At 39.7% G+C, this 22,476-nt stretch overlaps 2 protein-coding genes across 2 annotated transcripts; one reads left to right on the plus strand and one right to left on the minus strand.

Annotated features, from left to right (window-relative positions):
• The first annotated feature begins 3,845 nt into the window (after positions 1 to 3,845).
• On the plus strand, positions 3,846 to 4,505 carry LOC141338193 (uncharacterized). Its single transcript, XM_073843746.1, has one exon. The coding sequence runs from the start codon at positions 3,846 to 3,848 to the stop codon at positions 4,503 to 4,505; it is 660 nt and encodes a 219-aa protein (XP_073699847.1).
• An 11,320-nt stretch (positions 4,506 to 15,825) lies between these two features.
• Positions 15,826 to 20,274, minus strand: LOC141339197 (uncharacterized). Its single transcript, XM_073844829.1, has 2 exons — positions 19,969 to 20,274; positions 15,826 to 16,987 (listed from the first exon to the last, which is right to left on the minus strand). Exons 1-2 carry the CDS (start codon positions 20,099 to 20,101, stop codon positions 16,356 to 16,358), a joined length of 765 nt encoding a protein of 254 aa, XP_073700930.1. The 5' UTR covers positions 20,102 to 20,274; the 3' UTR covers positions 15,826 to 16,355.
• Positions 20,275 to 22,476: the final 2,202 nt, after the last annotated feature.

Consider the following 22,476-nt stretch of genomic DNA (forward strand, 5'->3'; position numbering starts at 1 on the left):
AGCCGATGCTCACAACAGGCTGTCTATGAGAGTGAACAGGGCATCGGAAAAGCCATGTAAATAAATCACTGTTTTACGCCATTTACGAGGCACAAAGTAGCTCCACACTTCATTGGTAGACTTCCTAGTACCCTGACATTTAAAACGAGACATTGAGAACTCAGAAAAAGCACCGGTAGTTTATTTACAAGAAGATTTATACAGACATCTTCCACCATGAACAGAGCGGTGGCCGCCATCTTAAATGTAGTCACGATAAGTCGAGTGTCGAGCACGAAGGAAACTACAACCTGATACGTTGATAACCTGATAAATTCATTGGTGCTCGACACTCGATTTATCGTGACTACATTTAAGATGGCGGCCACCGCTCTGTTCCTGGTGGAAGATGTCTGTATAAATCTTCTTGTAAATAAACTACCGGTGCTTTTTCTGAGTTCTCAATGTCTCGTTTTAAATGTCAGGGCCCTTGGAAGTCTACCGATGAAGTGTGGAGCTACTTTGTGCCTCGTAAATGGCGTAAAACAGTGATTTATTTACATGGCTTTTCCGATGCCCTGTTCACTCTCATAGACAGCCTGTTGTGAGCATCGGCTAACTGACCCCAGATTTCGGACAGCTGGACACAAACCGAGATGAGATATGCAAGGTACGTTCACACTCGGTATCATGATTCAATACACTTTAGGTCAATATCACACCGGAGTTCTCCTTTAACAATTTAAAGTGTTTAAATCAGTACAACTTGTTTACAGAATTGTGAAATGAATTGTTAGCCACTGTAACGCTTTATTTAGTGACACGTAGTCCCTATATAGTGAATCATTTTTCCTAAAGAATTCGGACACTGTCAGTAATGTTGATAGAAACGGATCTTTTCGAAATTCCGAGTCAACTGAATCAATCGATTCACAAAATGATTCACTGATTTGAATCGCTGCACACTGACGACATCTGCTGCTCAAAACACTGCAAATGCAATGAAAACAAACACGTGTAATGACAACGTCTACACACAATTGCACGTTTTCATAAATAAGCAAATAAATAGCAAATGTTTTTTTTAAATAAAAGTTTAATCCAATAAATATAATCTACAAATCAGCAAATGCTAAATAGCAATCTTAATACAAATGTAAACATTGAGTATAATTTGTGTTCTTTTATTAGGTCCATTAACACTCACTCTCTGACTGACTCCCTTACAAGTGTGCTGACTGCTAAACTAGAGAGCTGATACAGTTGTGCTGTATTGTGTATGTGTATAGCTTAAGTGCAACATGGAGCTTGAAGACGTACAGAAAAAAATTAAAACGGGGGAATTAACTTTGAGCAAGTTTGGAGGAAAGTCGGAGGTATGGAAATATTTTCAACAAGTGGTGGGCAGTGACAACATAAATGTCGATCCATTCTGAATAAACAAACAATGCAGGGGGGTGTTCCATAAAACAAGTTTACCAAATAAGTCAGGCTTATTTCAGTTAGTCTGACTTATTTTGAGCCAAATCAAGTGACAATAAGTCAGACTAACTGAAATAAGCCTGGCTTATTTGGTAAACTTGTTTTATGGAACACCCCCCAGTTTACATGCTTCATCCTTGTTGCAAAAAGTAGTCGGATTTAAATTGGGCTCGGGCTCATAATCACAGTTAATGTGTCGGACCGGGTCGGGCTCGGACACAAGGTGCATGGGCTCAGGTAGGATCGGGTTTAATTTTTTGGGCCCAATCTAAGCTCTACACTGAGGCTCAGTGGTAAACATTACATTCATAAATTACACTTGAAATTAATCTTTTCAATATAACATTTTTAATATAAAAATATTACATTATTTAAATAACTGAAATAATACTTTACAAATGACAAGTTACGCTTTTATTACTAAATCATTTATTCAATTGATGTTTTTCAAACAAATGATTTATTCAGAAACGCACCCAGAGTTTTAGTTTGCATTGATTTTTCTTTCTACCAAACACAGTAAAACTCCTGCTGAAATCAACAGAGATCCACAACTCACTATTATAAAGATGGCATTTATTAAAGAGGAGAGTGAAGACATCAAGATTGCAGAAACATTCAGAGTCAAACATGAAGATACTGAGGAACAAACAGGTTGGTTTTCATCCTCAAAGTCACTCATTTGATCCCTATTAAAATGTCCAGCTCTACAGAAAAAAAGTTATTTAGTGTAACATTAAACAGTACCTACTTCTGATTAGAAAATGATCTCTTCCCTGGAGTCCATGTTTTTGGCGCGGAACTTCATGAATGTGATTGCCTTGGAAATCGTCAGGTTTTAAATTATTTCCGTGTACCACTGCGTCCGTCACTCATGACTTGTCCTTGGCCATATGGTCTTCCAACCGTCTGAATTCACACTGTGTACGGCCTTAATGTAAGTACTGTAGTGGTCTAATGGTTAGTGGTCAGATGGTCAAGAACTAAACAGTGTTAACTCTAGTCCACAAATGCCAACATCATTTTCAAGCTCTTTAAGGAAAAGTTTTGGTTTCTGAAAGATCCAATAGCACTAGAATATAAATGCAACTTTAATAAGCTCAATTTCTGTGCTGTGATGGGAGTTAAAGAGGACCTGTTATGCCACTTTTTCTCAAGAAGTCTCTGTCTTTTGAATTGAATAAAGTCAGCATCACATTTGCAATCATGCTAATATTCAGGAAAACAGCACTCTTCTTCTTTAAGAGTTGCTTAAACATACCATATGTTGTAAATATAGAAAAACAAGAACAGTGTTGACAGCACTGGTTTTCAAAGAAAGAAAATGGCTTACTTGAAGATGCTTTTTCAAGATTAGATTGTGTCTTAAAGCCGATCGGAGAGACAAGTTTAGTTGCAAGTAAACAAAAAAATCCATTGGACTATGATCTTACGTAATTTTGTATTTCCATAATGCTTGGCTTTCTGATTTCCTCCTGGGAGTCCTGACTAGCAGTGCAGGTTGCTAATTGAATAGTTACTCATATTTTGTATTTTAAATACATAATGATGTTACATGTACTTTCTTTCTTTTGTGGGTTTGATTAGAAATTATTTCTTACTTCAATGCTGCTTTTAAATTCTGTAGCGTGAAGATAAACATGGCAGATTATGTATTTTTTATATTTTTTAAAGGAGCTGGTGTTTTTTTTATCATTATATGGTAATTGTGACAAAAGCACAACAATATATGTTACAAATAACGTTTTAATTATGGCTATAATTACTGGCTAAAATTGGAAGGAAATGCGTTTAATAGAGACAGATCAGTAGCAGTATTTGTATCAATGAGACTGGTCTCCTTTAACAATAGGCTACTTGGTGAAAAGATGCCAATAAGCCACATATTTTAAATGTACAATCTTTATGTTGTTTCACATTAATTTGGAGATTTAATATGAAATTGTTTATTGTCAAATAGTTAGTTTTTAATTAATTGACAGCATTAGTCTAAGTGTTTTGATGTTGCTTTGTGCCATTAAACTGCTGTTAACTTCCATTTTTCTTATTTGACCTCAGACCTGATGGCACTGAAAGAGGAGAGTCAAGAACTCAATGAAACAGAAGAGAAAGATCAAAATGAGAAACATGATTTCAAAACTGAAGAAAAATCAATTAGTTGCTCACAGAACAAAAAGACTTCCTCACCAGAAAAAAAAATAAAAACACAAACTACAAATCTAAATTCTAACCTTAAGAGACCTTACAGCTGCCAACAGTGTGGGAAGAGTTTCTCCCGAAATGGAGATCTTAAGACTCATATGAAAGTTCACATTGAAAAGAAGCCGTTGATATGCCCTCAGTGTGGAAAGAGTTTTACAAAGAAAAAATACCTTGATGTCCACATGAAAACTCACACTGGAGAGAAGCCTTTTGACTGCCCTCAGTGTGAAAAGAGATTTACGCAGAAAAAAAACCTTATTGTCCACATGAGAGTTCACACTGGAGAAAAGCCTTTTATCTGCCAACAGTGTGGGAAGAGTTTCACATGTAATAGAAAACTTAAGACTCACCTAAGATATCACACTGGAGAGAATCCATTCCAATGTGATCAATGTGGAAAGAGTTTTACTCTGAAAAGTCAACTTAATATCCACATGAGAATTCACACTGGAGAGCGACCTTTCATCTGCAAACTCTGTGGCAAAAGTTTCACACGAAATGGAGTTCTTGAGGCTCACATGAAAATTCACACTGAAACAAAGCCGTTCATATGTCCTCAGTGTGGAAAGAGTTTTACACAGAAAAGTACACTTACTGTCCACATGAGAATTCACACTGGAGAGAAGCCTTTCATCTGCCCTCAGTGTGGAAAGAGTTTCACGTATAAAGGAAACCTCAAGGCTCACATAAGAAGTCACACTGGAGAGAGTCCATTTAAATGTGATCAATGTGGGAAGAGTTTCAGACACTGCGCAAACCTTATTAATCACATGAGGGTTCACTCAAGAAAGAAGAGTTTTAAATCAGTGCAAAAAGAGTTTCACAGAGAGGGAACATCTTAAGACTCATGTAGTAACTCACATGGGAGAAAAGCCTTTCATGTGTCATCACTGTGGAAAGAGTTGTTCAAGAGAAGGAAACCTCAGGGTTCACTTGGGCATTCACACTGGAGAGAAACCCTTCACCTGTGAACAGTGTGGAAAGAGTTTCAATGTTAAAGTAAACCTTAAGATTCACATGAGAGTTCACACTGGAGAGAAACCGTACAAGTGTGTTCAGTGTGAGAAGAGTTTCACATGTCTAAGCAGCATTAAACGTCATTCGCAAACTCATTCTGGAAACAAACTGTCGTTTTCTTCAATGCAAGAAGAGGTTTAGAAAAAGGAGCAATTTCTACAATCATCTACACATTCATTTTGAAATGCATTCAATTGTAGTCAAAGTACTAAAACATTGTTTTTCATCACACTTACAGAACAATCATGCAAATGTAAGACTCTGTGTTCTTTGTTCAAGAGTGTACTGAGAAAAAAGCTGTGTGAAATCAAGTCTATGTTCACATCGGAAGGGACTGTGGGCTACATCTGATCACCTTCATGCAACCTTCATTTTTATGTTATACCATGAGGCTTTTTTTTTGAGTTTGTTTTTGGTCAAATGATTGCAATTATCGACCTATGTTTTTATGCAGCAAACACAGTTTTAAATGTGAAAAGTTGATGTGCCTTCTAAAAATCTGAACAATCAAGACAGTAATATTTATGTTTTAAATAAATATAATAAATGATATACTCGATTTATCCCTTTTAATGGTATAAAGGCTGAAATGCCATTGTATAAGATATTTTGGTTTTGTGTGAACCTGTATCTGAATTATAAATCACGCCATTTTATGGCTTAATATTTCTTGTACATTGTCCAACCCCACTCATACTGTTAATTTTACTTGTGCAGCTCTTAAAAAGGGTCATCAATTGCCTTAAATTGTTGTTGTTTTTCAATTCTGCAGATACACTAAATGGTGGAATAGAATTCCTTCCTTGTTATTTGTTTATATTTGTGTATTGAAAACATTTTTGATTGACATTTAGACTCCATCTGATCTTCTATATTTAAAAAAATAAAGGTCTTTTTTTTCATTTGGGCTAGTTAAATTAATTGTCTGACTCAAACTCATTTGTTGCAGACATATCCTCCGCTTCAGTTGTTGCAGACATCGCCGGCGACTCAATTCAACTGTCGCGGACACCGACCCCACTTCACCTGCTGCAGGCATGGAAACCTCGGATGTGGATTCTTCAGAAGTAGAGGGACTTTCCTTGGAATTGTTGGTGATAGCAACCACATTATCATTTTGAATATGCAGCTTTAGTACACCACAGTCTAAAAAATGCTCCTCTATGTCTTGGGCGTCCTGTAGCAGATGACTAAGTCCACAATTAACCAAATACCTGTGCAGGAGAGAATTGTTTGCAGAAACATTCATCTCTCCAATATCTCCTAACACAGTAACATTGCAGATGGCACTTGGCTTATACATCCCTGTTTTTTGAAGCATCTTGCACTTGCAGCATCTGTGAAACTTCGCCTTCAGCTGAAAATCCACCTGCGCAGTTTTACAGTTTCTGCAGTTCCGAGAAACAGTCACCTCCGCCCTAATCACCTCACAGCTGACAGAAACAACAGGGTCTTCTTTCACGTCACAGCGAGGCATTGCTCCAAGTCCCAGTAAAGATGAAACTGCTTCAACTTGAGAACTCTCTCATGCTGAGCTGGGTGAACTTGTAAGTCTTGCCAAAGTAAACGACTCCCACTTGACTTTCCCACAGCTGAACTCGAATTGTCCCGCTGGCATCCTGCAGCATCACACTCTGCGTCTCCACTTGTCGGCCCTGGATCTCCACCATCTCTGTTGATGCCCTCAAATGCACAATCCGCCCAGTCAACTCACCAACCTGACAAAAAAATTAATAACAAATACACTACATTAACAAAAACAGTACGCAAATTACACACTAAAACTTAAATCAATATTAAACACTTACATATTGAGGAGCAGACATTTTTCTGATGTCTCCCACGGTCCGCTTACACTTAGACAGAGGTTGCTTGTATGGAAACGTTAAATTAGAAATGCGAGGGCACGTTCTGAAGAGCAAAATAGGTAAGAGATGCAAAATGAAATGTAACATATCTGGTAACTTCTGAAGAAGAGACACCTCGAAAGGTAGAATGAAGTTTGCTGAGGAAAACCTGGGGAAAAGTGATGCATACTGGAAACGTGTCCTTTGGTCAGCTGAGACACAACTAGAGCTTTTTGGCCATTGAGATGTTCCCTTTTTAGGAGAAAGAAGGGAGAGGCATTCAACCCCAAAAACAGCATTCCTATAGTGAAACAGGGTGGTGGGAGTATAGTGCTGTGGGGATGTTACTGTGAATCTCAGGGTCAGGGTTGAAGGAAATATGAAAGAACATGAGGAAGAATGGGGTCATTCCTCAGGAGACACGCATGAACCTTGTTGAGAACTACAGCAAACGAGTCAAGGCATTTTGACCTTGATTACACATTACATTTAGTTCTATTTGCATCCTGAATAAACTATTATTTTTAATATTTAACCCTTATGTGTTGTTCAAGATGTTTTCATCCACTTCGGGGTAATTATGAGTTTTAATTTGGCCACAAATTTCTCTGTGTTTCAGCAAATAAAAACATTAAAACATTATTTATTTTCATTATCAAAAAGTAATTGTTGACTGGATTTTTTTTTACCCTTTATGACAGTCTTGGACATGTCAATGATTGGTAACAACATTGGCTTTGATGCATTATTATTTCGATTTTAAAAAATTGAAGAGTTTGGTTGCAAAACGCGATAAACGCCATTTTTTGACATTTGGATTTTATTATTGGAAATCACTGTTCAGATGTACCTTAATCTATGTATGAATTGCTGCCATTAATACAATTTAAGAATGTACATTTTAGGCCTACTACAAAATGTATTTTTTCACAAAACACGATATCCGCCAGACCAGTCTCTTTACAAAGTGCGATATAATGGTTATAGAACGTTCAGGATGCTGCGTGAGTTCAGCATCCCCTGGGAAGAGAGTCACCGCTGGTGAAGCGCTCTGAGTTTGCTCATTGATTTAACGATAATATCAAAACAAAAACATATGTTTAAAAAGAGGATTCAATAGGCACTTGTTTCTGAATACTGAACGAATAAAACAGGGAAAACACGAAAACACGAAAACACGCCCACCACTAGTCCAAATAAGTTTTTTTTTTTTTTGTAATTAAAGATTCAGCGCTTCTTCGCTAGTCGAATACAAAATAAGCATTGGCCTTTATAAATGAAGTGTTGTATTATAAATACAGAAAACATGTACTTATACAATCAACAGTTCTTTATTTACCTTAAAACTGCAAATAAGCTCAGATGCTCCAAAGTGCGCACCACACTTCATTTATGAGAGAGGCGTGAGGAATAATGAGGTTTGACTGACAGTTTGAGGAGCCAATGGCGTCTCGAGGTTTAGTGGCGGTGGCGTCGCTTTCTGATCCAGGATCCGTAACAGTTATATTTCCGATTTAAGCATAAAGTATAGAAAAAAATATCTTTAGCTTTTAGCTTTTGTTGACGCTACCGCGCTACTTGATCAAAAAAATAGCTTAGCTACTGAAAAGCTATTTGATTCTGAAAACAGCGACGCTACCACCATGCTACTGGGAAATGTAGTTAAGCTAGTAGTGTCACTACTTGTAGCGACGCTACTGCCCAACACGAGCCGGTCATTCCAGCTGCTGTTGGGAGAAAGAGGAAGGAGTCTAAAGAAAATCACCAAAGAGAGAAGACCAAACGGGCAAGGCATTCAGGGGAGGGAAAACATCCGAAAATTAATTATAGCCTGGATATTAATTGTAGCTAAAGGTGGATAGCGTTTTGCAAAAAAAATAAAAAATAAAATATGTTATGTTATGCTGTGTATGTTCTGGCCAAAACTAACTCAGAATCTTATTATTGTTAATCAATCTTTGTATATACTATTCCATATATTTATGATGAATTTATATTAATGATATGTTTTTTTAACCAATTTAAGATGTTTGACAATGTTAAGATAAATATGTTGCATTTTGGCATGGTTTTTGACTTATTTATGAACTGTTTATGGACATAAAATTAAAATAAAAAATATCCTAGATTTGAAGAATATTGTGTCCCTGGCCTTCACTGAGCTCAAGTAATAGTTTAATGTACAAAAATTGGGAATGAACTTGACTGTTGATGTTTTAAATAATAATGTCAAATAACCAACATTTCTCAAAATGGATATATCTCGTTTTGCAATGAAACTCTTCAATTCCCTTTATTTACTGTCTGTTAATTACATAAAAAATTGAAGTTTCTGACTTGTATATGGAGTATAATTGTATATTATATTGTGAATGTGTTTGTGTGAGAGAGAGTGTAAGAGAGAGATGTTTGCGAACTTTGTGTCTGAAAAAATCTAAATATGCCGCTCAGATCTCAGAACTACATTTAGTAAACAAGAAGAAAGTGTGCAAAGGTCTTTCTCTTACACTCCCTCTCTCTCTCACACACAAACACAAACACAAACACACACACACACACACACACACACACACACACACACACACACACACACACACACACACACACACACTTTAATATACAGTTATACCCTGTATAACTCCATACACAAGCCAGAAACTTTTTGTACAGGTCATTTGAAGGGTTAATGGTGCTATATCTATTGATCAACAGTAAAAATGTCATATTTTAGCTCTTCCCAACAGGTATGACCACCAACAATCAAGAATGCATGATTATTTGGCGTCATGGCTTTGCAATAAAAAAATGTTGTAATGGAAGTCAATGGGGCAAAAACAGCCACGAATAGTAAATAAGGTAGAATTTTTTTTAAATCTGGAAGTGCAAAAAACTAACAACACATCAAAGCCAATGTTGCTACTAATCTTTGACATGTCCAAGACTCTGATAAAGGGTAAAAAAAATCCACTTCACAATTATGTTTGATATTGAAAATAATAAAATTTCCCCAAATCAGAGACATCGTTTATGAACTTGCTAATGAGAGTGTAAAAATATGCAATAAAAACAAGGCACAAGGGATATATATATCCCTTGTGCGTTGTTTTTATTGCATATTTTTATCTTTGATGCGTTGTTAGTTTAAAAAAAAAAAATACTCCCTTATTTACTATTCGTGGCTGTTTTCTACAAAATAGGCCACAAGCTCAGAGTGGTGCTGCGGAATAAGGGCAGACCATCAATATTAATTCTAAGCGTGAGTCTGTCAGATCTGTCAGATCAAAATCTAAGGATGCCAATTCTGCCACAACTGAATTCCTGATTCCAAAATGATAGCATGATCCCCCTTGCTACATTTTTCACATTACACTTGCGTTCTGTGCACATCAAAGTTCTAACATCCAGTGGCACATTTAGGCCTTTTTGTTTTAGAATTTTCAAAAGCACAGACAATGCATTTTGGGATATGTTGTATTCTGCAGCCCACTCTGCAAGTCCATGAAATCTAATCATGTAGAAAAAGTAAATTCAATATATCCATAAAACTTTTTAGGGATATACAAGGGAAACAGCAGCCATATGGCTGACTGCTGGAAAAATACTGAGAAATATAGACACAACCTGTGGGGCGAAGGAGACCCGGCAGGAGCACAATCAGGAACTACTCCGCATCTAGGCCTGACTGCGGGGCATGGAGGACCCGGGGTTCACTGGAGGGCTACATCTTGGGAAATAGCGCACGTATCCTCGTGGAAATGGTGCAGCAAGCCGACACCAGCCATCCTCCGGCTCACGTGAAACGTCCTCTACGCAGAGGTTGTAAAACCTAGCGAAGGTATTAGGTGTCGCCCAGCCCGCAGCACTACAGATATCTGCTAGTGAGGCGCCATGAGCCAACACGTAGGATGAGGCAACACGGCTGGCTGTCCCTGATACAAATATGACACGGAGATGGCATTTATCACCCAATAAGCCAACCTCTGTTTGGAGACAGCATTCCCTTTCTGCTGACCTCCAAAGCAGACAAAGAGCTGCTCGGTGCGACTGAAGTGTCGAGTGTGGTCTTCGTATATGCGCAAAGCACGGACAGGACACATCAGTGCAGAAGCTGGGTCTTCCTCCTCCGGGGGCAGAGCTTGCAGGTACACCAACTGATCGCAGAAAGGCGTGGTGGGAACCTTGGGCACATACCCGGGCCGAGGTCTCAGGATAACGTGATAATCGCCGGGCCTGAACTCTAGGCACGTTTCGCTGACAGAGAAAGCTTGTAGGTGCCCTTCCCTCTTGATGGAAGCCAGCGCAGTCAGGAGCGCTGTCTTAAGGGGCAGCCGTGGCCTAATGGTTAGAGAGTCAGACTTGTAACCCAAAGGTTGCAGGTTCGAATCTCAGGTCCGGCAGGGATTGTAGGTGGGGGGAGTAAATGTACATCACTCTCTCCACCCTCAATACCACAACTGAGGTGAGTCCCTTGAGCAAGGCACCGATCCCCCAACTGCACTCCCGTGGCGCAACCAACAAGACTTACTCCTTGTCCTCCCTGCTCTTTCACAGTGTCTGTGCAAGGAGGCTCACTCGGGGAAAGGCATACTTGAGCCCCGGATGTCAGCTGTGTGCCAGTGCAACTTTGTTGAGAAAAAACAACTGCCAATGGGAGGAATCGGGAAGGGAATGTGGCTGGGCCTTGCCGAAATTACTCCGAGCCAGCTGAACTGTCACGGGGTGGAGTCGCCATTCTGCAGGGTGGGTGGACTCCCGTGGGAGCCAACAGGCTGCACAGTTTAGTTTCCTTGGTATCATGTGAATGGCACATAGCTATATATGCCACGTTTGACTCCGTGGGAGCAGATGGCGGGCGAGTTGTAACCTGCGCCCGTTGCACATGGCATCTCAACCCGTGATGAGCCACGGGCTGACTAGGCGGCAACACTGCAGGAAAACTCCAGTCCAGAGTGAGCCGGGATGCCATGCCCATCTCAGGACTCGATCGTGCTGAAGTGGTCTCACATGAAGGGAGCTCAGCGGCAATGCGGCTAGAGGGACCGCTGTGTTGTGCCTGAATAATCCCAGGCACTACAACAGCAACCGCAACAGCACTGACTGCACGCTCTTGGTAGTAAGGCGGGCTGTCCTGTTGACCGAGTCCAGCTCCAAACCGAGAAAAGAGATCCTCTGCGCTAGGTAGAGTTTGCTCTTCTCTCGGTTGGCCTGAAGGACCAGATGGCAGAGGTGCCAAAGCACCAGTTCCCTCAATTCGCACAACGGAACTCGTGAGTGAGCTACAAAGAGCAAGTCGCTTAGACGGTTGGGAATGCGAATGCCTGTCTGCTGAATAGGGGACTGGGGAACTCCCGTGACCCTGATGAGGATAAGGGAAGAGAGGGACCGGCCAAATGGAGATAGACCACAGAAGGGGTCTGTGCCGGGGAAAAATCAAGACGTGAAAGTGGGTGCCCTTCAGGCTGATGGCTGCAACCCACCCATGGAGACGGAAGCATACTCGTATGCACTGCGTCGCGAGCATCTTGGATGGCAGCCTGAGAAGGGACCGAAACAGAGCTGCATCCAGGATGGGTGTTAACCTACCACTCTTTCTGGCCACATTGAAGTAGGGACTGTAAGACCTAACTTCATCTCGACTGGTGGGGCAGGCTGGAACGCGTCCTTCGTTAGTAGGACTGCGACCTCCGCAGGCAGGACAGTGGCATGCGTGTCCGAATGGACAACGACGTAGAGGATACCTCTGTACCTGGGGTATCAAGGGAACGTTGACCGACGTGACTGTGGTGGGCCAGCCTGGGGGAAAACAGGGAAGGAGACTGAACCCAGATGGATTAATGTCCTAGAGAAGAGTCTTACTGCAGTAAGCAGTGCTTACCTTCCCTGGTTCCCGCGCTGGTGAAAAGAGGCTCCTAGTCCGGTTCTGAGTAGTGTAAGTGCTGCTCAGGAAGGGAACTCGGGGCCGAGGCCCCAAAGGTGAGGAAATTACCCCTTTTTTGAAATTGTGGGTACCGTTGGCCCGTAGGTCAACGGCAGCTTTGAAGTACACAATGGCTCCCGGCCCTCCACCGATAGTGGGGGCGTGGATGTCATCGTCCCCTGAAGAGCAATCTTCACCACCTCTGGGTTGCCCGTGCCAGGGACGTTTCACAGCTTTCTTGCGGGCGGTGCCACTCTCCCGCAGTCAGCTCTGCGACTAGCGTCATGGGCCTCAACAGGAGTCAGAGCTGTAGATCAAGTAGGAGCCACAGGTTGGCACCCTCGTCGGCAAGCAGGTGGAGGCTGAGCCACCGGCGGCGGGATGGAAACTTCGCGGAGGGGCAGGATGTGTTTGATAGCCTCCATCTGCTTCTGGACTGCCGAGAACTGCTGGGCAAAATCCTCGACAGTGTTGCCGAATAGGCCGCTCTGGGAGATGGGAGCGCCGAGAAAGCGTGCCTTGTCGACGTCTGCCATCTGGGCCAGAGTCAGCCATAGATGACGCTCCTGGACCACAGCCATGGACATCACCTGACCAAGGGACCGCACCGTGACCTTCATCGCCCGGAGGGCTAAGTTGGTGGCAGTGCGGAGTTCCTGCATCACGCGCCCTGGACGGGATATGCGGCCGATCCCTCCAGATGGCAGCACCGCAACGGCGCGCTCAACCTGGGGAATCGACAAATATTCCGTCCAGGGACGGGAGCGATATCACTCGAGTACGAGAGTGGTACCGGCTCTATATCAGCATGGTTGTGATGAGGCCAGAGGCACGAGCCCACAGGCAATCACAGCCGCTGATATAGAGCCGGTATCGTTCTTGTACTCAAGTGATATTGCGTTTATACAACAGTTCAACGGAACATGTGTGTAATTAAACAAGAAACAACGGGTTGCCTTATAAAAATTTGTATCAAGGACATGTGCTGCTTCATTTAGATTATTAGTGAGAAATAATGGGGCAAGACGTGCAACCAAATGAGAGAAAGACGTCTCTCGAGTTGCTAACATTTTTATTAGTTTAGTCAAACCATTGCGATTAAAACAAATAAGTATACATTTCCAGCATCTTACGTAACATTACTATGTATACAAAAAGGCTAGTTAATAAGTTAAACAACTGATATTTTCTCTCAAAAAATTTGTCAGCTTATAATAACATATATTTATGTATATTTTGTTCCTAGGTTTTTGCTTTTTTTTCCTCAAAGTCAGGTTTATTTTATTTGACAAAAAGATAAGTCATAAGCATGTATCATATATTTGTGACAGCTGATTAATGCCCAAAGGAACAGTACTATACCATATCTTGTCGTTGGCATCAAATCTCCTTTTAGGGAGCAGATAGAGTGCTTTTGTATCAGGTGGGAGTTTGCTGAGATATTTCTCTAGCGAAGCCCCTGGCACATGGGGTTACCGGGCTCTTTGAACATTGCGCCCCTCCGATTTTCCTTGTCGACCTCCAGTGGGTTTTTGTGGTTTTTCATTTCCTCATTAAATGTCAATGTAAAATATTTTCATCTCTCAAGTTCAAACGAGTCTGGCATGAGTTGCCGATTGCCCTCCTTCCCTCTTCTTGCAAAGTGTAACTGAATGTCATACCACACCTTGTTTAATAAACCTTTCGGGTTGCCAGGGTCAAGTGCAGCAGATCGTTTCAGTATTTGCTGGTCTTCAGATGAAATCGGAGGGTAGTGTGATGTTCTGTCTGTACCGGATCGTCGGATCTGTTTGACAACTCCTTTAAAAACGTTATTGGCGGAGGTAAACTCAAGGTCTTGCATTAAATTCCATGCACGACTAAGAGGAGGTTCGTTAATGTGGCAATTCAGCACTGATCTTAGACTCAAATAACTGCTGATAACGTATAGTTCTCCATTCTGTACAGTTCTCCGGGGAGCCCGTGCGGCCGCCAGCCTCCGCCCCTTGCCTGGACCCTTCCCTACAGAACACTGCCCCTCCTTCATGGAACCCCTTCACGACGAGGACACTAGATTCCCCGTTTAATTGGACCCTTTTATTTCCCCTTTGGATGCCTTCTTTCACTTTCTGTTTAATAAAAGCCTCTCTGAGGCCTGACGCCACACCCACTGTGTCCGTCATTAGGTCCTCCCACCACAATATATATATAATATTTGTGTGTGTGTGTGTGTGTGTGTATATATATATATATATATATATATATATATATATACACACACACACGCAAATAGATTTCTAAATGGGAATAATGAATATCGCACAAATTTACAGTTTGATGTTATCTGTTGTCCAGACCATGGTTCACATGGTCGTACAGCCAAGCAACTTCAACTCCTGCTGGTGAGTTGAAGTACTCTTTGTACAGTTCTCGGATATTTTGTGCCTCCACAGATGCCTGCTGCCCCCGTTTACTCACAATCATGGGCATCTTCTGTGGCATGATCCTGGTCATTTCCATTCGGGCATAAATAAAATAAATTCGGGCTTTTACAACTTTGTCAACAACAGTTGGTTGAACCTGTAAAGTTCTTTGGAAAACCCGGAAGGGTTGGCTGAGGATGCCAAATACATTTTCAGAGATGCGCCGTGCCCGAGACAAACGATAATTGTCTGTGGGGAGGTGGCATTCAGTGTATGGCAGGAGGAGGAATGACTTCAGCGGTAAAGCTTCATCCGCCACAACAACATGGTTAACTTTTCACAGCTCAGGAGCACCTCGAAGTACTCTTGGTGGTGGAACATTCAGAGATAATTCTCTGAGTGCATTTCCCAGCACAGAATTGGCAAAAAGGCATATATAGATATGTCAATTTGGCATTTTGTCAGCAAGGGCGCCAATTGTTGAAGTAAATTTTCGAACTCACTGACGGACATTCTAAAATATCTCAGAAAACGCTCATGGTACATTTTAAACTCTTGTATGAGTCCATAGAACTCCCCGTGTTCTTTTCTTTTCGTAACTATTGGATGAATCCAATATTGGGCGTCTTTTATGTTGTCTTTCCTCATTCAACAGAGCAATAATTTCTTCATCACTTGAGGAAGAGGAGGAGCTGCTGCGTGAAAAATCCATTTTATGTTTACCAGTTAACAGAAAGCGTGAACATTGTTTTAAAAATGCGTAAATACTGGCTCTCGTCTTCTTCTGTATAACAAGCAGAAGCACTTAAGCATTAAGCGCCATGCCAGTAATTTCGCCAGTGATAATCGCTTGGGTATCCTGACGAAAAATTTCTCGAAAAACATATGCACTCTATGCAGAAAAATACAAAGACTATTAATTCAATTCCATTTAAAAGCTTTATTTAGATATTTGAAACAAAAAACACCATGGCTTTCAACTATTAAAGAGTAAATCTTTTTTTCCTTATGCAAATACAATCAGCTGACCAAATGTTGTACTAATGTTGTTAATAAAATATAAAAGTAAAGATAATGTAGGCTACTAATAAAAAAGGTAACATTTGATAATGACTCAAAGCAACTTGATCATTAACTACTGAAAGTAAAAGTGAAAACTAATGAGATTATTTGCTCTCCTACTAATTTTCAAATAGGGATAGGTATACATATACATGCCAGACCAGTATGTGTAAATCTGCCAAAGATGTACACAAAAAACTAACTGATTGTTTTTGCATGACTGTGTATAGCAGATGATCGACTAAAATGCTTCCCACATGCAGTGCATTGATACTGTTTTTTTTCAGTGTGGATCCTCTCATGTATTTTCAGATCTGATGACTGACTAAATCTCTTGTTGCAGTGTGAACACTTATAAGGTTTCTCTCCAGTGTGGATCCTCTCATGTGTTTTCAGAGATACTGATTGACTAAATCTCTTGTTGCAGTGTGAACTTTTATAAAGTGTCTATCCAGTGTGGATCATCTCATGTGTTTTTAAATGTACTGACTGACTGAATCTTTTGTTACACTGTGAACACTCATAAGATTTCTCTCCAGTGTGGATCCTCTTATGCAGTTTTAAATAAGTTACCGAAGTAGAAATCTTTTCACACTTAGAACACATGGATTCTCTCACACCAGTATTTATATTCTCATATACTTGCAAACTTTGTAGACGCCAAAAACTCTTACCACACAAATGGCATGAATGTGGCTTCACCTTTGTATGAACTTTCAAGTGATTCCTCAGACCTGAAGCTGCTAAATACACTTTACCACATTGATCACATGTGTGCTTCTCTCTAGTGTGGATGTTCATGTACTCCTTAAGGTTTGATGAGCGTGAAAAACTCTTCCCACATTGATCACAAGTAAATGGTTTCTCTCCAGTATGAATTCTCATGTGGCGCTCAAGATCTGATTTTTTTGTGAAACTCTTTCCACACTGAGTGCAGGTGCAACATTTCTCTGCTCTTCTTTTCTTTAAATCTTTCTGTTTGACTTTAGAGCAACTCAAAGGTTTTTCTCCAGTTTTGAAATGGGTTTTCTCCTCAACTTGACTTGATTTTTCATTCTCCTCTTTTTCTTTAATCGACTCTGAAATAAAAAGTAAAAAGGGTTAATTTTCAGTAACTTGTTATAAGCTGACAAACATGAACAAACTAACATTTGAGAGCAGTGCCAATAAGTCCAACAGATGGTGGCGCCAGAAGCAGATTTGGTAGAGCTGATGTGTGGGATATCAAAAATAAATATAATTTAAAGGGGTCATATGATGCACTTTCCTTTGGAGTGTTACAAGCTGTTTGTGCCTAGATAAGATTTGTGAAGCTGCAAAGCTTAAAGTCTCAAAACCAAAGAGAAATTTATGATACAAGTTAAGACTTAGCCACAACTCCCTAAAATGGCTCGTTCAAACACCCCCACCCCCACTTGTCCACTTCACGGTTTGAGTAGATTAGCGTAATACATCCCATAAGAATATGAATATGAAAAGAAAGAAGGCGTAACTTTACCGGCTGTAGTAGTGTTGTAGCGCCATGTTGTGGAGATGGAGTGCGTTTCATTGCAAAAGCAAACATTCTTTGTTTGGACTTTCAAATGAGGACACAACTTGAAATCAGTGTTTAAGTTATATTTACAACACTGTTCTGGAACTGTAAAATGCAAATATTCGAAAGCGTTAAGGCTATAAAGTGGGCCAATCACAATATTGCAAGGACTGTCTGCGCTTCTGACTGATGGCCTGTAAGAACGTTTTCATATTTAAAGAATTCATTACTGACTATTCAAACGTGAGTTTTAAGCAGTGTAGAGTAGAGCTTGTTTCTCATTCTATGATCGCAAATGCACACATGGTGTTATGTTTACACTGCGTGACAAAATGCATAAAAAGACAGTATTATAATCTACTATAATATAAGTATTATAGTAATTATAATCAATCATTAAAATCAAGAATCAATATAAACAATAAGGTATGCAACAAATGCCTCATTTATAATGGGTTTTATCGTTTCTGTCTCGATGCGCCAAAAAAATGGCATCACAACATGATTGGGGTGTAACATTTCCAACACACACTTAAGGTATTCGGCCAATCACAATGCATGGATAGCTGGCCAATTAGAGAACACCTTGGTTTCCATCAACAATGAGTTTTGTAAAAATCAAAGTGTTTCAGAAAGGGAGGGCAGAAAGGAGCAACAATAATGTACAGTATGTGGAAAATAATGGTTTTTAAACCTCAAAATGCATAAACACATCTGCATTACAACAAATACACAAAATAATACACTTTTTAGCATCATCATATGATGTCATAAAATTACTACTGTGTTGAATTTATAAGCGCATAGGGGTGCGACGGATCGTAGATTATCCGCAATCCCTACGGACCAACCCCCACGCGGATTAACTGTTAAGTTTAACCATCCTAGAGTAAAAGTTTATAATTTGCACGTTTTGTCTTGTCAATTTACCAATTCAGCCATTTAAAACCATTGCAGCAAAAGAGAACATGACTGCTGTTTTATATATAATTTTATTTTACCGCTGCCGCACACACCTACAGCGAGCACGCACATAGAGAGAGAGGGGCGCGATTTAAGACTGCGCGATTCACACAGATTGATTCCTCTTTAACTTCTACTTGAACGGAAACATACATACAAAGTCATGTCTAAAAACCCGTTTCGGTATTCTGGTAAACACAGTCGGTTATATCTTAAGTGAACTGAAACAGCTGAAAAAAAGATACATGCATTTGGCCTTAAAGAGACAGCATACTATAAATACCTGCAGTGAGAAGCACCAGTTATTTTACAATTAATTACATTTCTGCACCTGAATACTAGGGTTATTGATTTTATTAGTAACTTTATGTTGTATTCATCTACACTTGTCATTTGTGTAATTGTTCTTGTTTTGTTATTAGTTCAGCTGGTAGTGTTTGCTGTGCATTAGAAGTACTTTAACTTAAAGTAAGCATTCAGTAATTAATAAAAAACTAACTTTTTTGTTTTGTTTTTTGCTGATCCGAAAAATGGTCCGATCCGTGACTCAAAATCCGTGATATTATCCGAACCGTGAGTTTTGTGATCCGCTACACCACTATAAGCGCAGTTACTAAAAAATATTACATTTATTTCTTGGTAAGACACATATGACAGCAAAGCACTGAACTTGAGATGATACATGATATACATTTTTTAAAATGCATTCATAGAAATACCATTATAATTTATTATAAATAGGGGCTTCATAAAAAGTGTTACAAAGAATTCTGTGGCAAATTTAGGGCCTGTCCACACGGAGAAGCATTTCGCTGTATACGTATACATTTTTTATCGTATTGGCGTTTCATCCACACGGATTCCGGCGTTTTAGGAAACTGAATCCGCTATTTTTTGAAACCGGGTCCAAAGTGGATAAATCTGAAAACGACACCCTCTCGGTTTCGTGTGTACAGCCAATCCGTATATTTTCTGAAACGATGATGTCATCACATCACGTGTCGGCTGCGTCACACGTAACAGCAACAACAATAATGGCGGACTACATGATTGCGTTCGTGTTGCTACTAAGCCTAGCCTAGCTTTATTACAGCAAAATCTATTGCTTCTATGCAACTGTTATGAGCAACAAGCGATAATGTTCGCATCTTCGTCTTCTTAGTTCGTATACAGCGCGCAAGGTTATGCGCATGCGCAAAGTCTTCTTCTCCGTGTATAGCGTATCTCTATGGCAGAATTAAAGCACCCCACACTGGTCTGGCATATATACTACACCGTTTTCAGTGGTTTCGTGTTTACGGAATTTTTTTTTAGAACGAGGGAAAAAAAATGATCGGCTAGGGAACGCACCGGCTTCGTGTGGACGGAGCCTTAAATGCTTCTTACTAGATCTGGAAGTGCTTTTGCTTCCTCATCTATACTTTCAACAGACTGTTCTGCTTTGAAGATTGTTTGTATTACAATTAACTAAATCTAAAGCAGATTGACATGTCATCATTATTTAAAACTTGAAATAATGTACCACAAACAGTCATTAAAGATAATTGAATATTAAACACTAACCTCCTTGTTCCTCAGGTTTTATTCTCAAAGGTTCTGGTTCTTCGGGTTTTATTCTCAAAAGTTCTGGTTTCTGTTTTATTCTCCAGGTTTCTAGTTCACTTGTGTTCTCCTCACTCTCCACTTTAATAAACATCTTCACAGCAGCAGATCTCAGTTCAGCAGATACTTCTCCAGATATTCCTGCTTGCTTCCAAACCTAGTCACAGCTGTGAGGATGAGAATAGTAAAGGTATTTACTGACTGGATTCAAAAACGGTATTTTTCTGTTTACAGAAACTACATTTCTCACAGACTGAACTAAAACAGAATCACAACAAAACAACAGAGTGCAGTGAAACTAATCTTCTTCTTCTTAGGTTTAATGGTGTTTGTCAAACAGAGGTTTGTGTTAGTGGCACCCGCAGGACTGGAGTGTGAAGCGCCGAAAGGAGGAAAAATAATGCGGGGAAATGACTGTGTCTACAACAGTGGTTCTCAAACTTTTTTTGGTTGTGCCCCCCTTTAAACCTTTGAAAAATTACTTTAACTTTGTGGTTTTTGTTTGGCAGCTCTAGTGGTTTGACTGTTTTGTTTTTTACAGTGTAAAACCCTTATTTGACAGATTTTACCTAGATCATTTCAATGAAAGCACTAACTGTTCTACAGAGACACACTGTTATTTTACAAATTATTACAATAAAAAAACCTTCAATAAAGTTTCAAAGCATGCTTAAAGTGGAAAATTAACAGTTTTATTTAAAAGACAAACTACAAAGTCTGTACAAATGCCATTTAAAAAGTACATTTTACATTTTTAGCTTTTTTTTTAAGAAATGCAGCCCAATTACATTTAAAATACTGTGCTGTTGAAGAACATGGAACAGTTTTATCAGAATGTTTAATTAAATATATATTCAACTTAAGACAACTTCACTTCCAGAGAAAATATTTCCTGATAATTTACTCACCCCCCATGTAATCCAAGATGTTCTAGTCTTTCTTTCTTCAAGTCAAAAAAAAAAAAGTTTTTGAGGAAAACATTCCAGGAGTTTTCTCCATATAGTGGACTACAATGAGAGCCAATGGGTTGAAGGTTCAAATTCCAGTTTCAATACAGCTTTCAAAGGGCTTAACAAGTTTCCAGTGACCCATATTCCTTGGCTGGGATCATGTAGAGCCCTTTGAAGCTGCATTTTTGGACCCTCAACCTGTTGGCTCCCATTGAAATATGGAGAAAAATCCAGGAATGTTTTCCTCAAAAACCTTTTTGACAGAAAAAAGAAAGACATTTTTCTTAAAAATGCATTTTGATTTAGTAATCATTAGTTGTTGTTTTTTTTTATTGGAAACATCAATAATACTAAGTAAGAAAAGCATTTTTTAGGTGCATTAATTTATTGCATATATTTTCATCATGCAGACACTGTCAAAGTGACAAAAACGGCATGTCCTTTCATACATAAGATGGGTATTTATTATAGTATATGATTATTTTGATTAGCCATATCCACATGCATATTTATTTGACCTGTGTCATTTTTAAATGGTAGTCAGAGCACATTAGTACAGACACTGTTGTTTGGTCAAAAAATGTTCAAAATCCAATTTAGATGCTGTTTAGAGTGTAACAAGCTTATTTAACACAGCGTGCGGTTGTTGCTCATACCTGTGTCCGATGGCAGGGAAAGATCATGCAAGCAGTCCAGCATAACAAGCAAGATGGAAGGAAGGCAGGCAAGCAGATAGCACTCAGTGGCATAAGTCCAGTGTATCAATCATCCAAAGGAAAAAGGGGTATTCCAAATTAAGTGTTCAAATTAAACTATAAAGCCTTGAAATGATCAAGTGTTAAAATGTTCAACGTCAAGATTCAAGTTTCAAGATACAAGTCTCAAGCTTTAAGCTGTAAAAAACTATTTGTGTCCAGCATCTTCCATTGTCTAACTAAGACTGACTAAACCACATGGAAGACGCCATCTTGAAGTGAACAAGTGACCTAAGAGCATGTCAAAATAAAGGCTCCAAAAACAAACAAAAAAAAAAACTATTAATTCTCAAACAAACTAAGAGTCTTTCAGTTCAATAGGATTTAGATTAAAATTTGGCTCCTACATCTCCGGCCCCTTATAGCAACCGCGTAAAGCATGCTATAACAAATATCCAAAAAGGGGGCCAATTAATCATCATTCATATGGCAAAAATAGAAAGAAATCTGAATTTCAATTCTAAGGAAGGTGAATGCAAAATATCAGTAGATGTGTATGTGATGCAGAAGGATGCACATGCACATTCCAAGAGTCATCTCAGTCTTGATTGGCAGCTTCGACTAAGAGGCATATCTTGTTAATGGGTCTTTGGAGCTGGTTTGTTTTAGTCTGGAGCCGTACACTACGAACCAGACCCTTGGAATCCTTTATAGCTTCAATGACTCTTGCCATTATCCATGAGCCTCGTGGTGCCGTTGCATCAGCCACCACAACAATGTCTCCCACACTGAAATTCTGCTTAACACGGGACCACTTCTGTCTT

This window comes from Garra rufa, chromosome 7 (assembly GCF_049309525.1).
Source record: "Garra rufa chromosome 7, GarRuf1.0, whole genome shotgun sequence".
In the NCBI taxonomy this organism is placed as follows: Eukaryota; Metazoa; Chordata; class Actinopteri; order Cypriniformes; family Cyprinidae; genus Garra; species Garra rufa.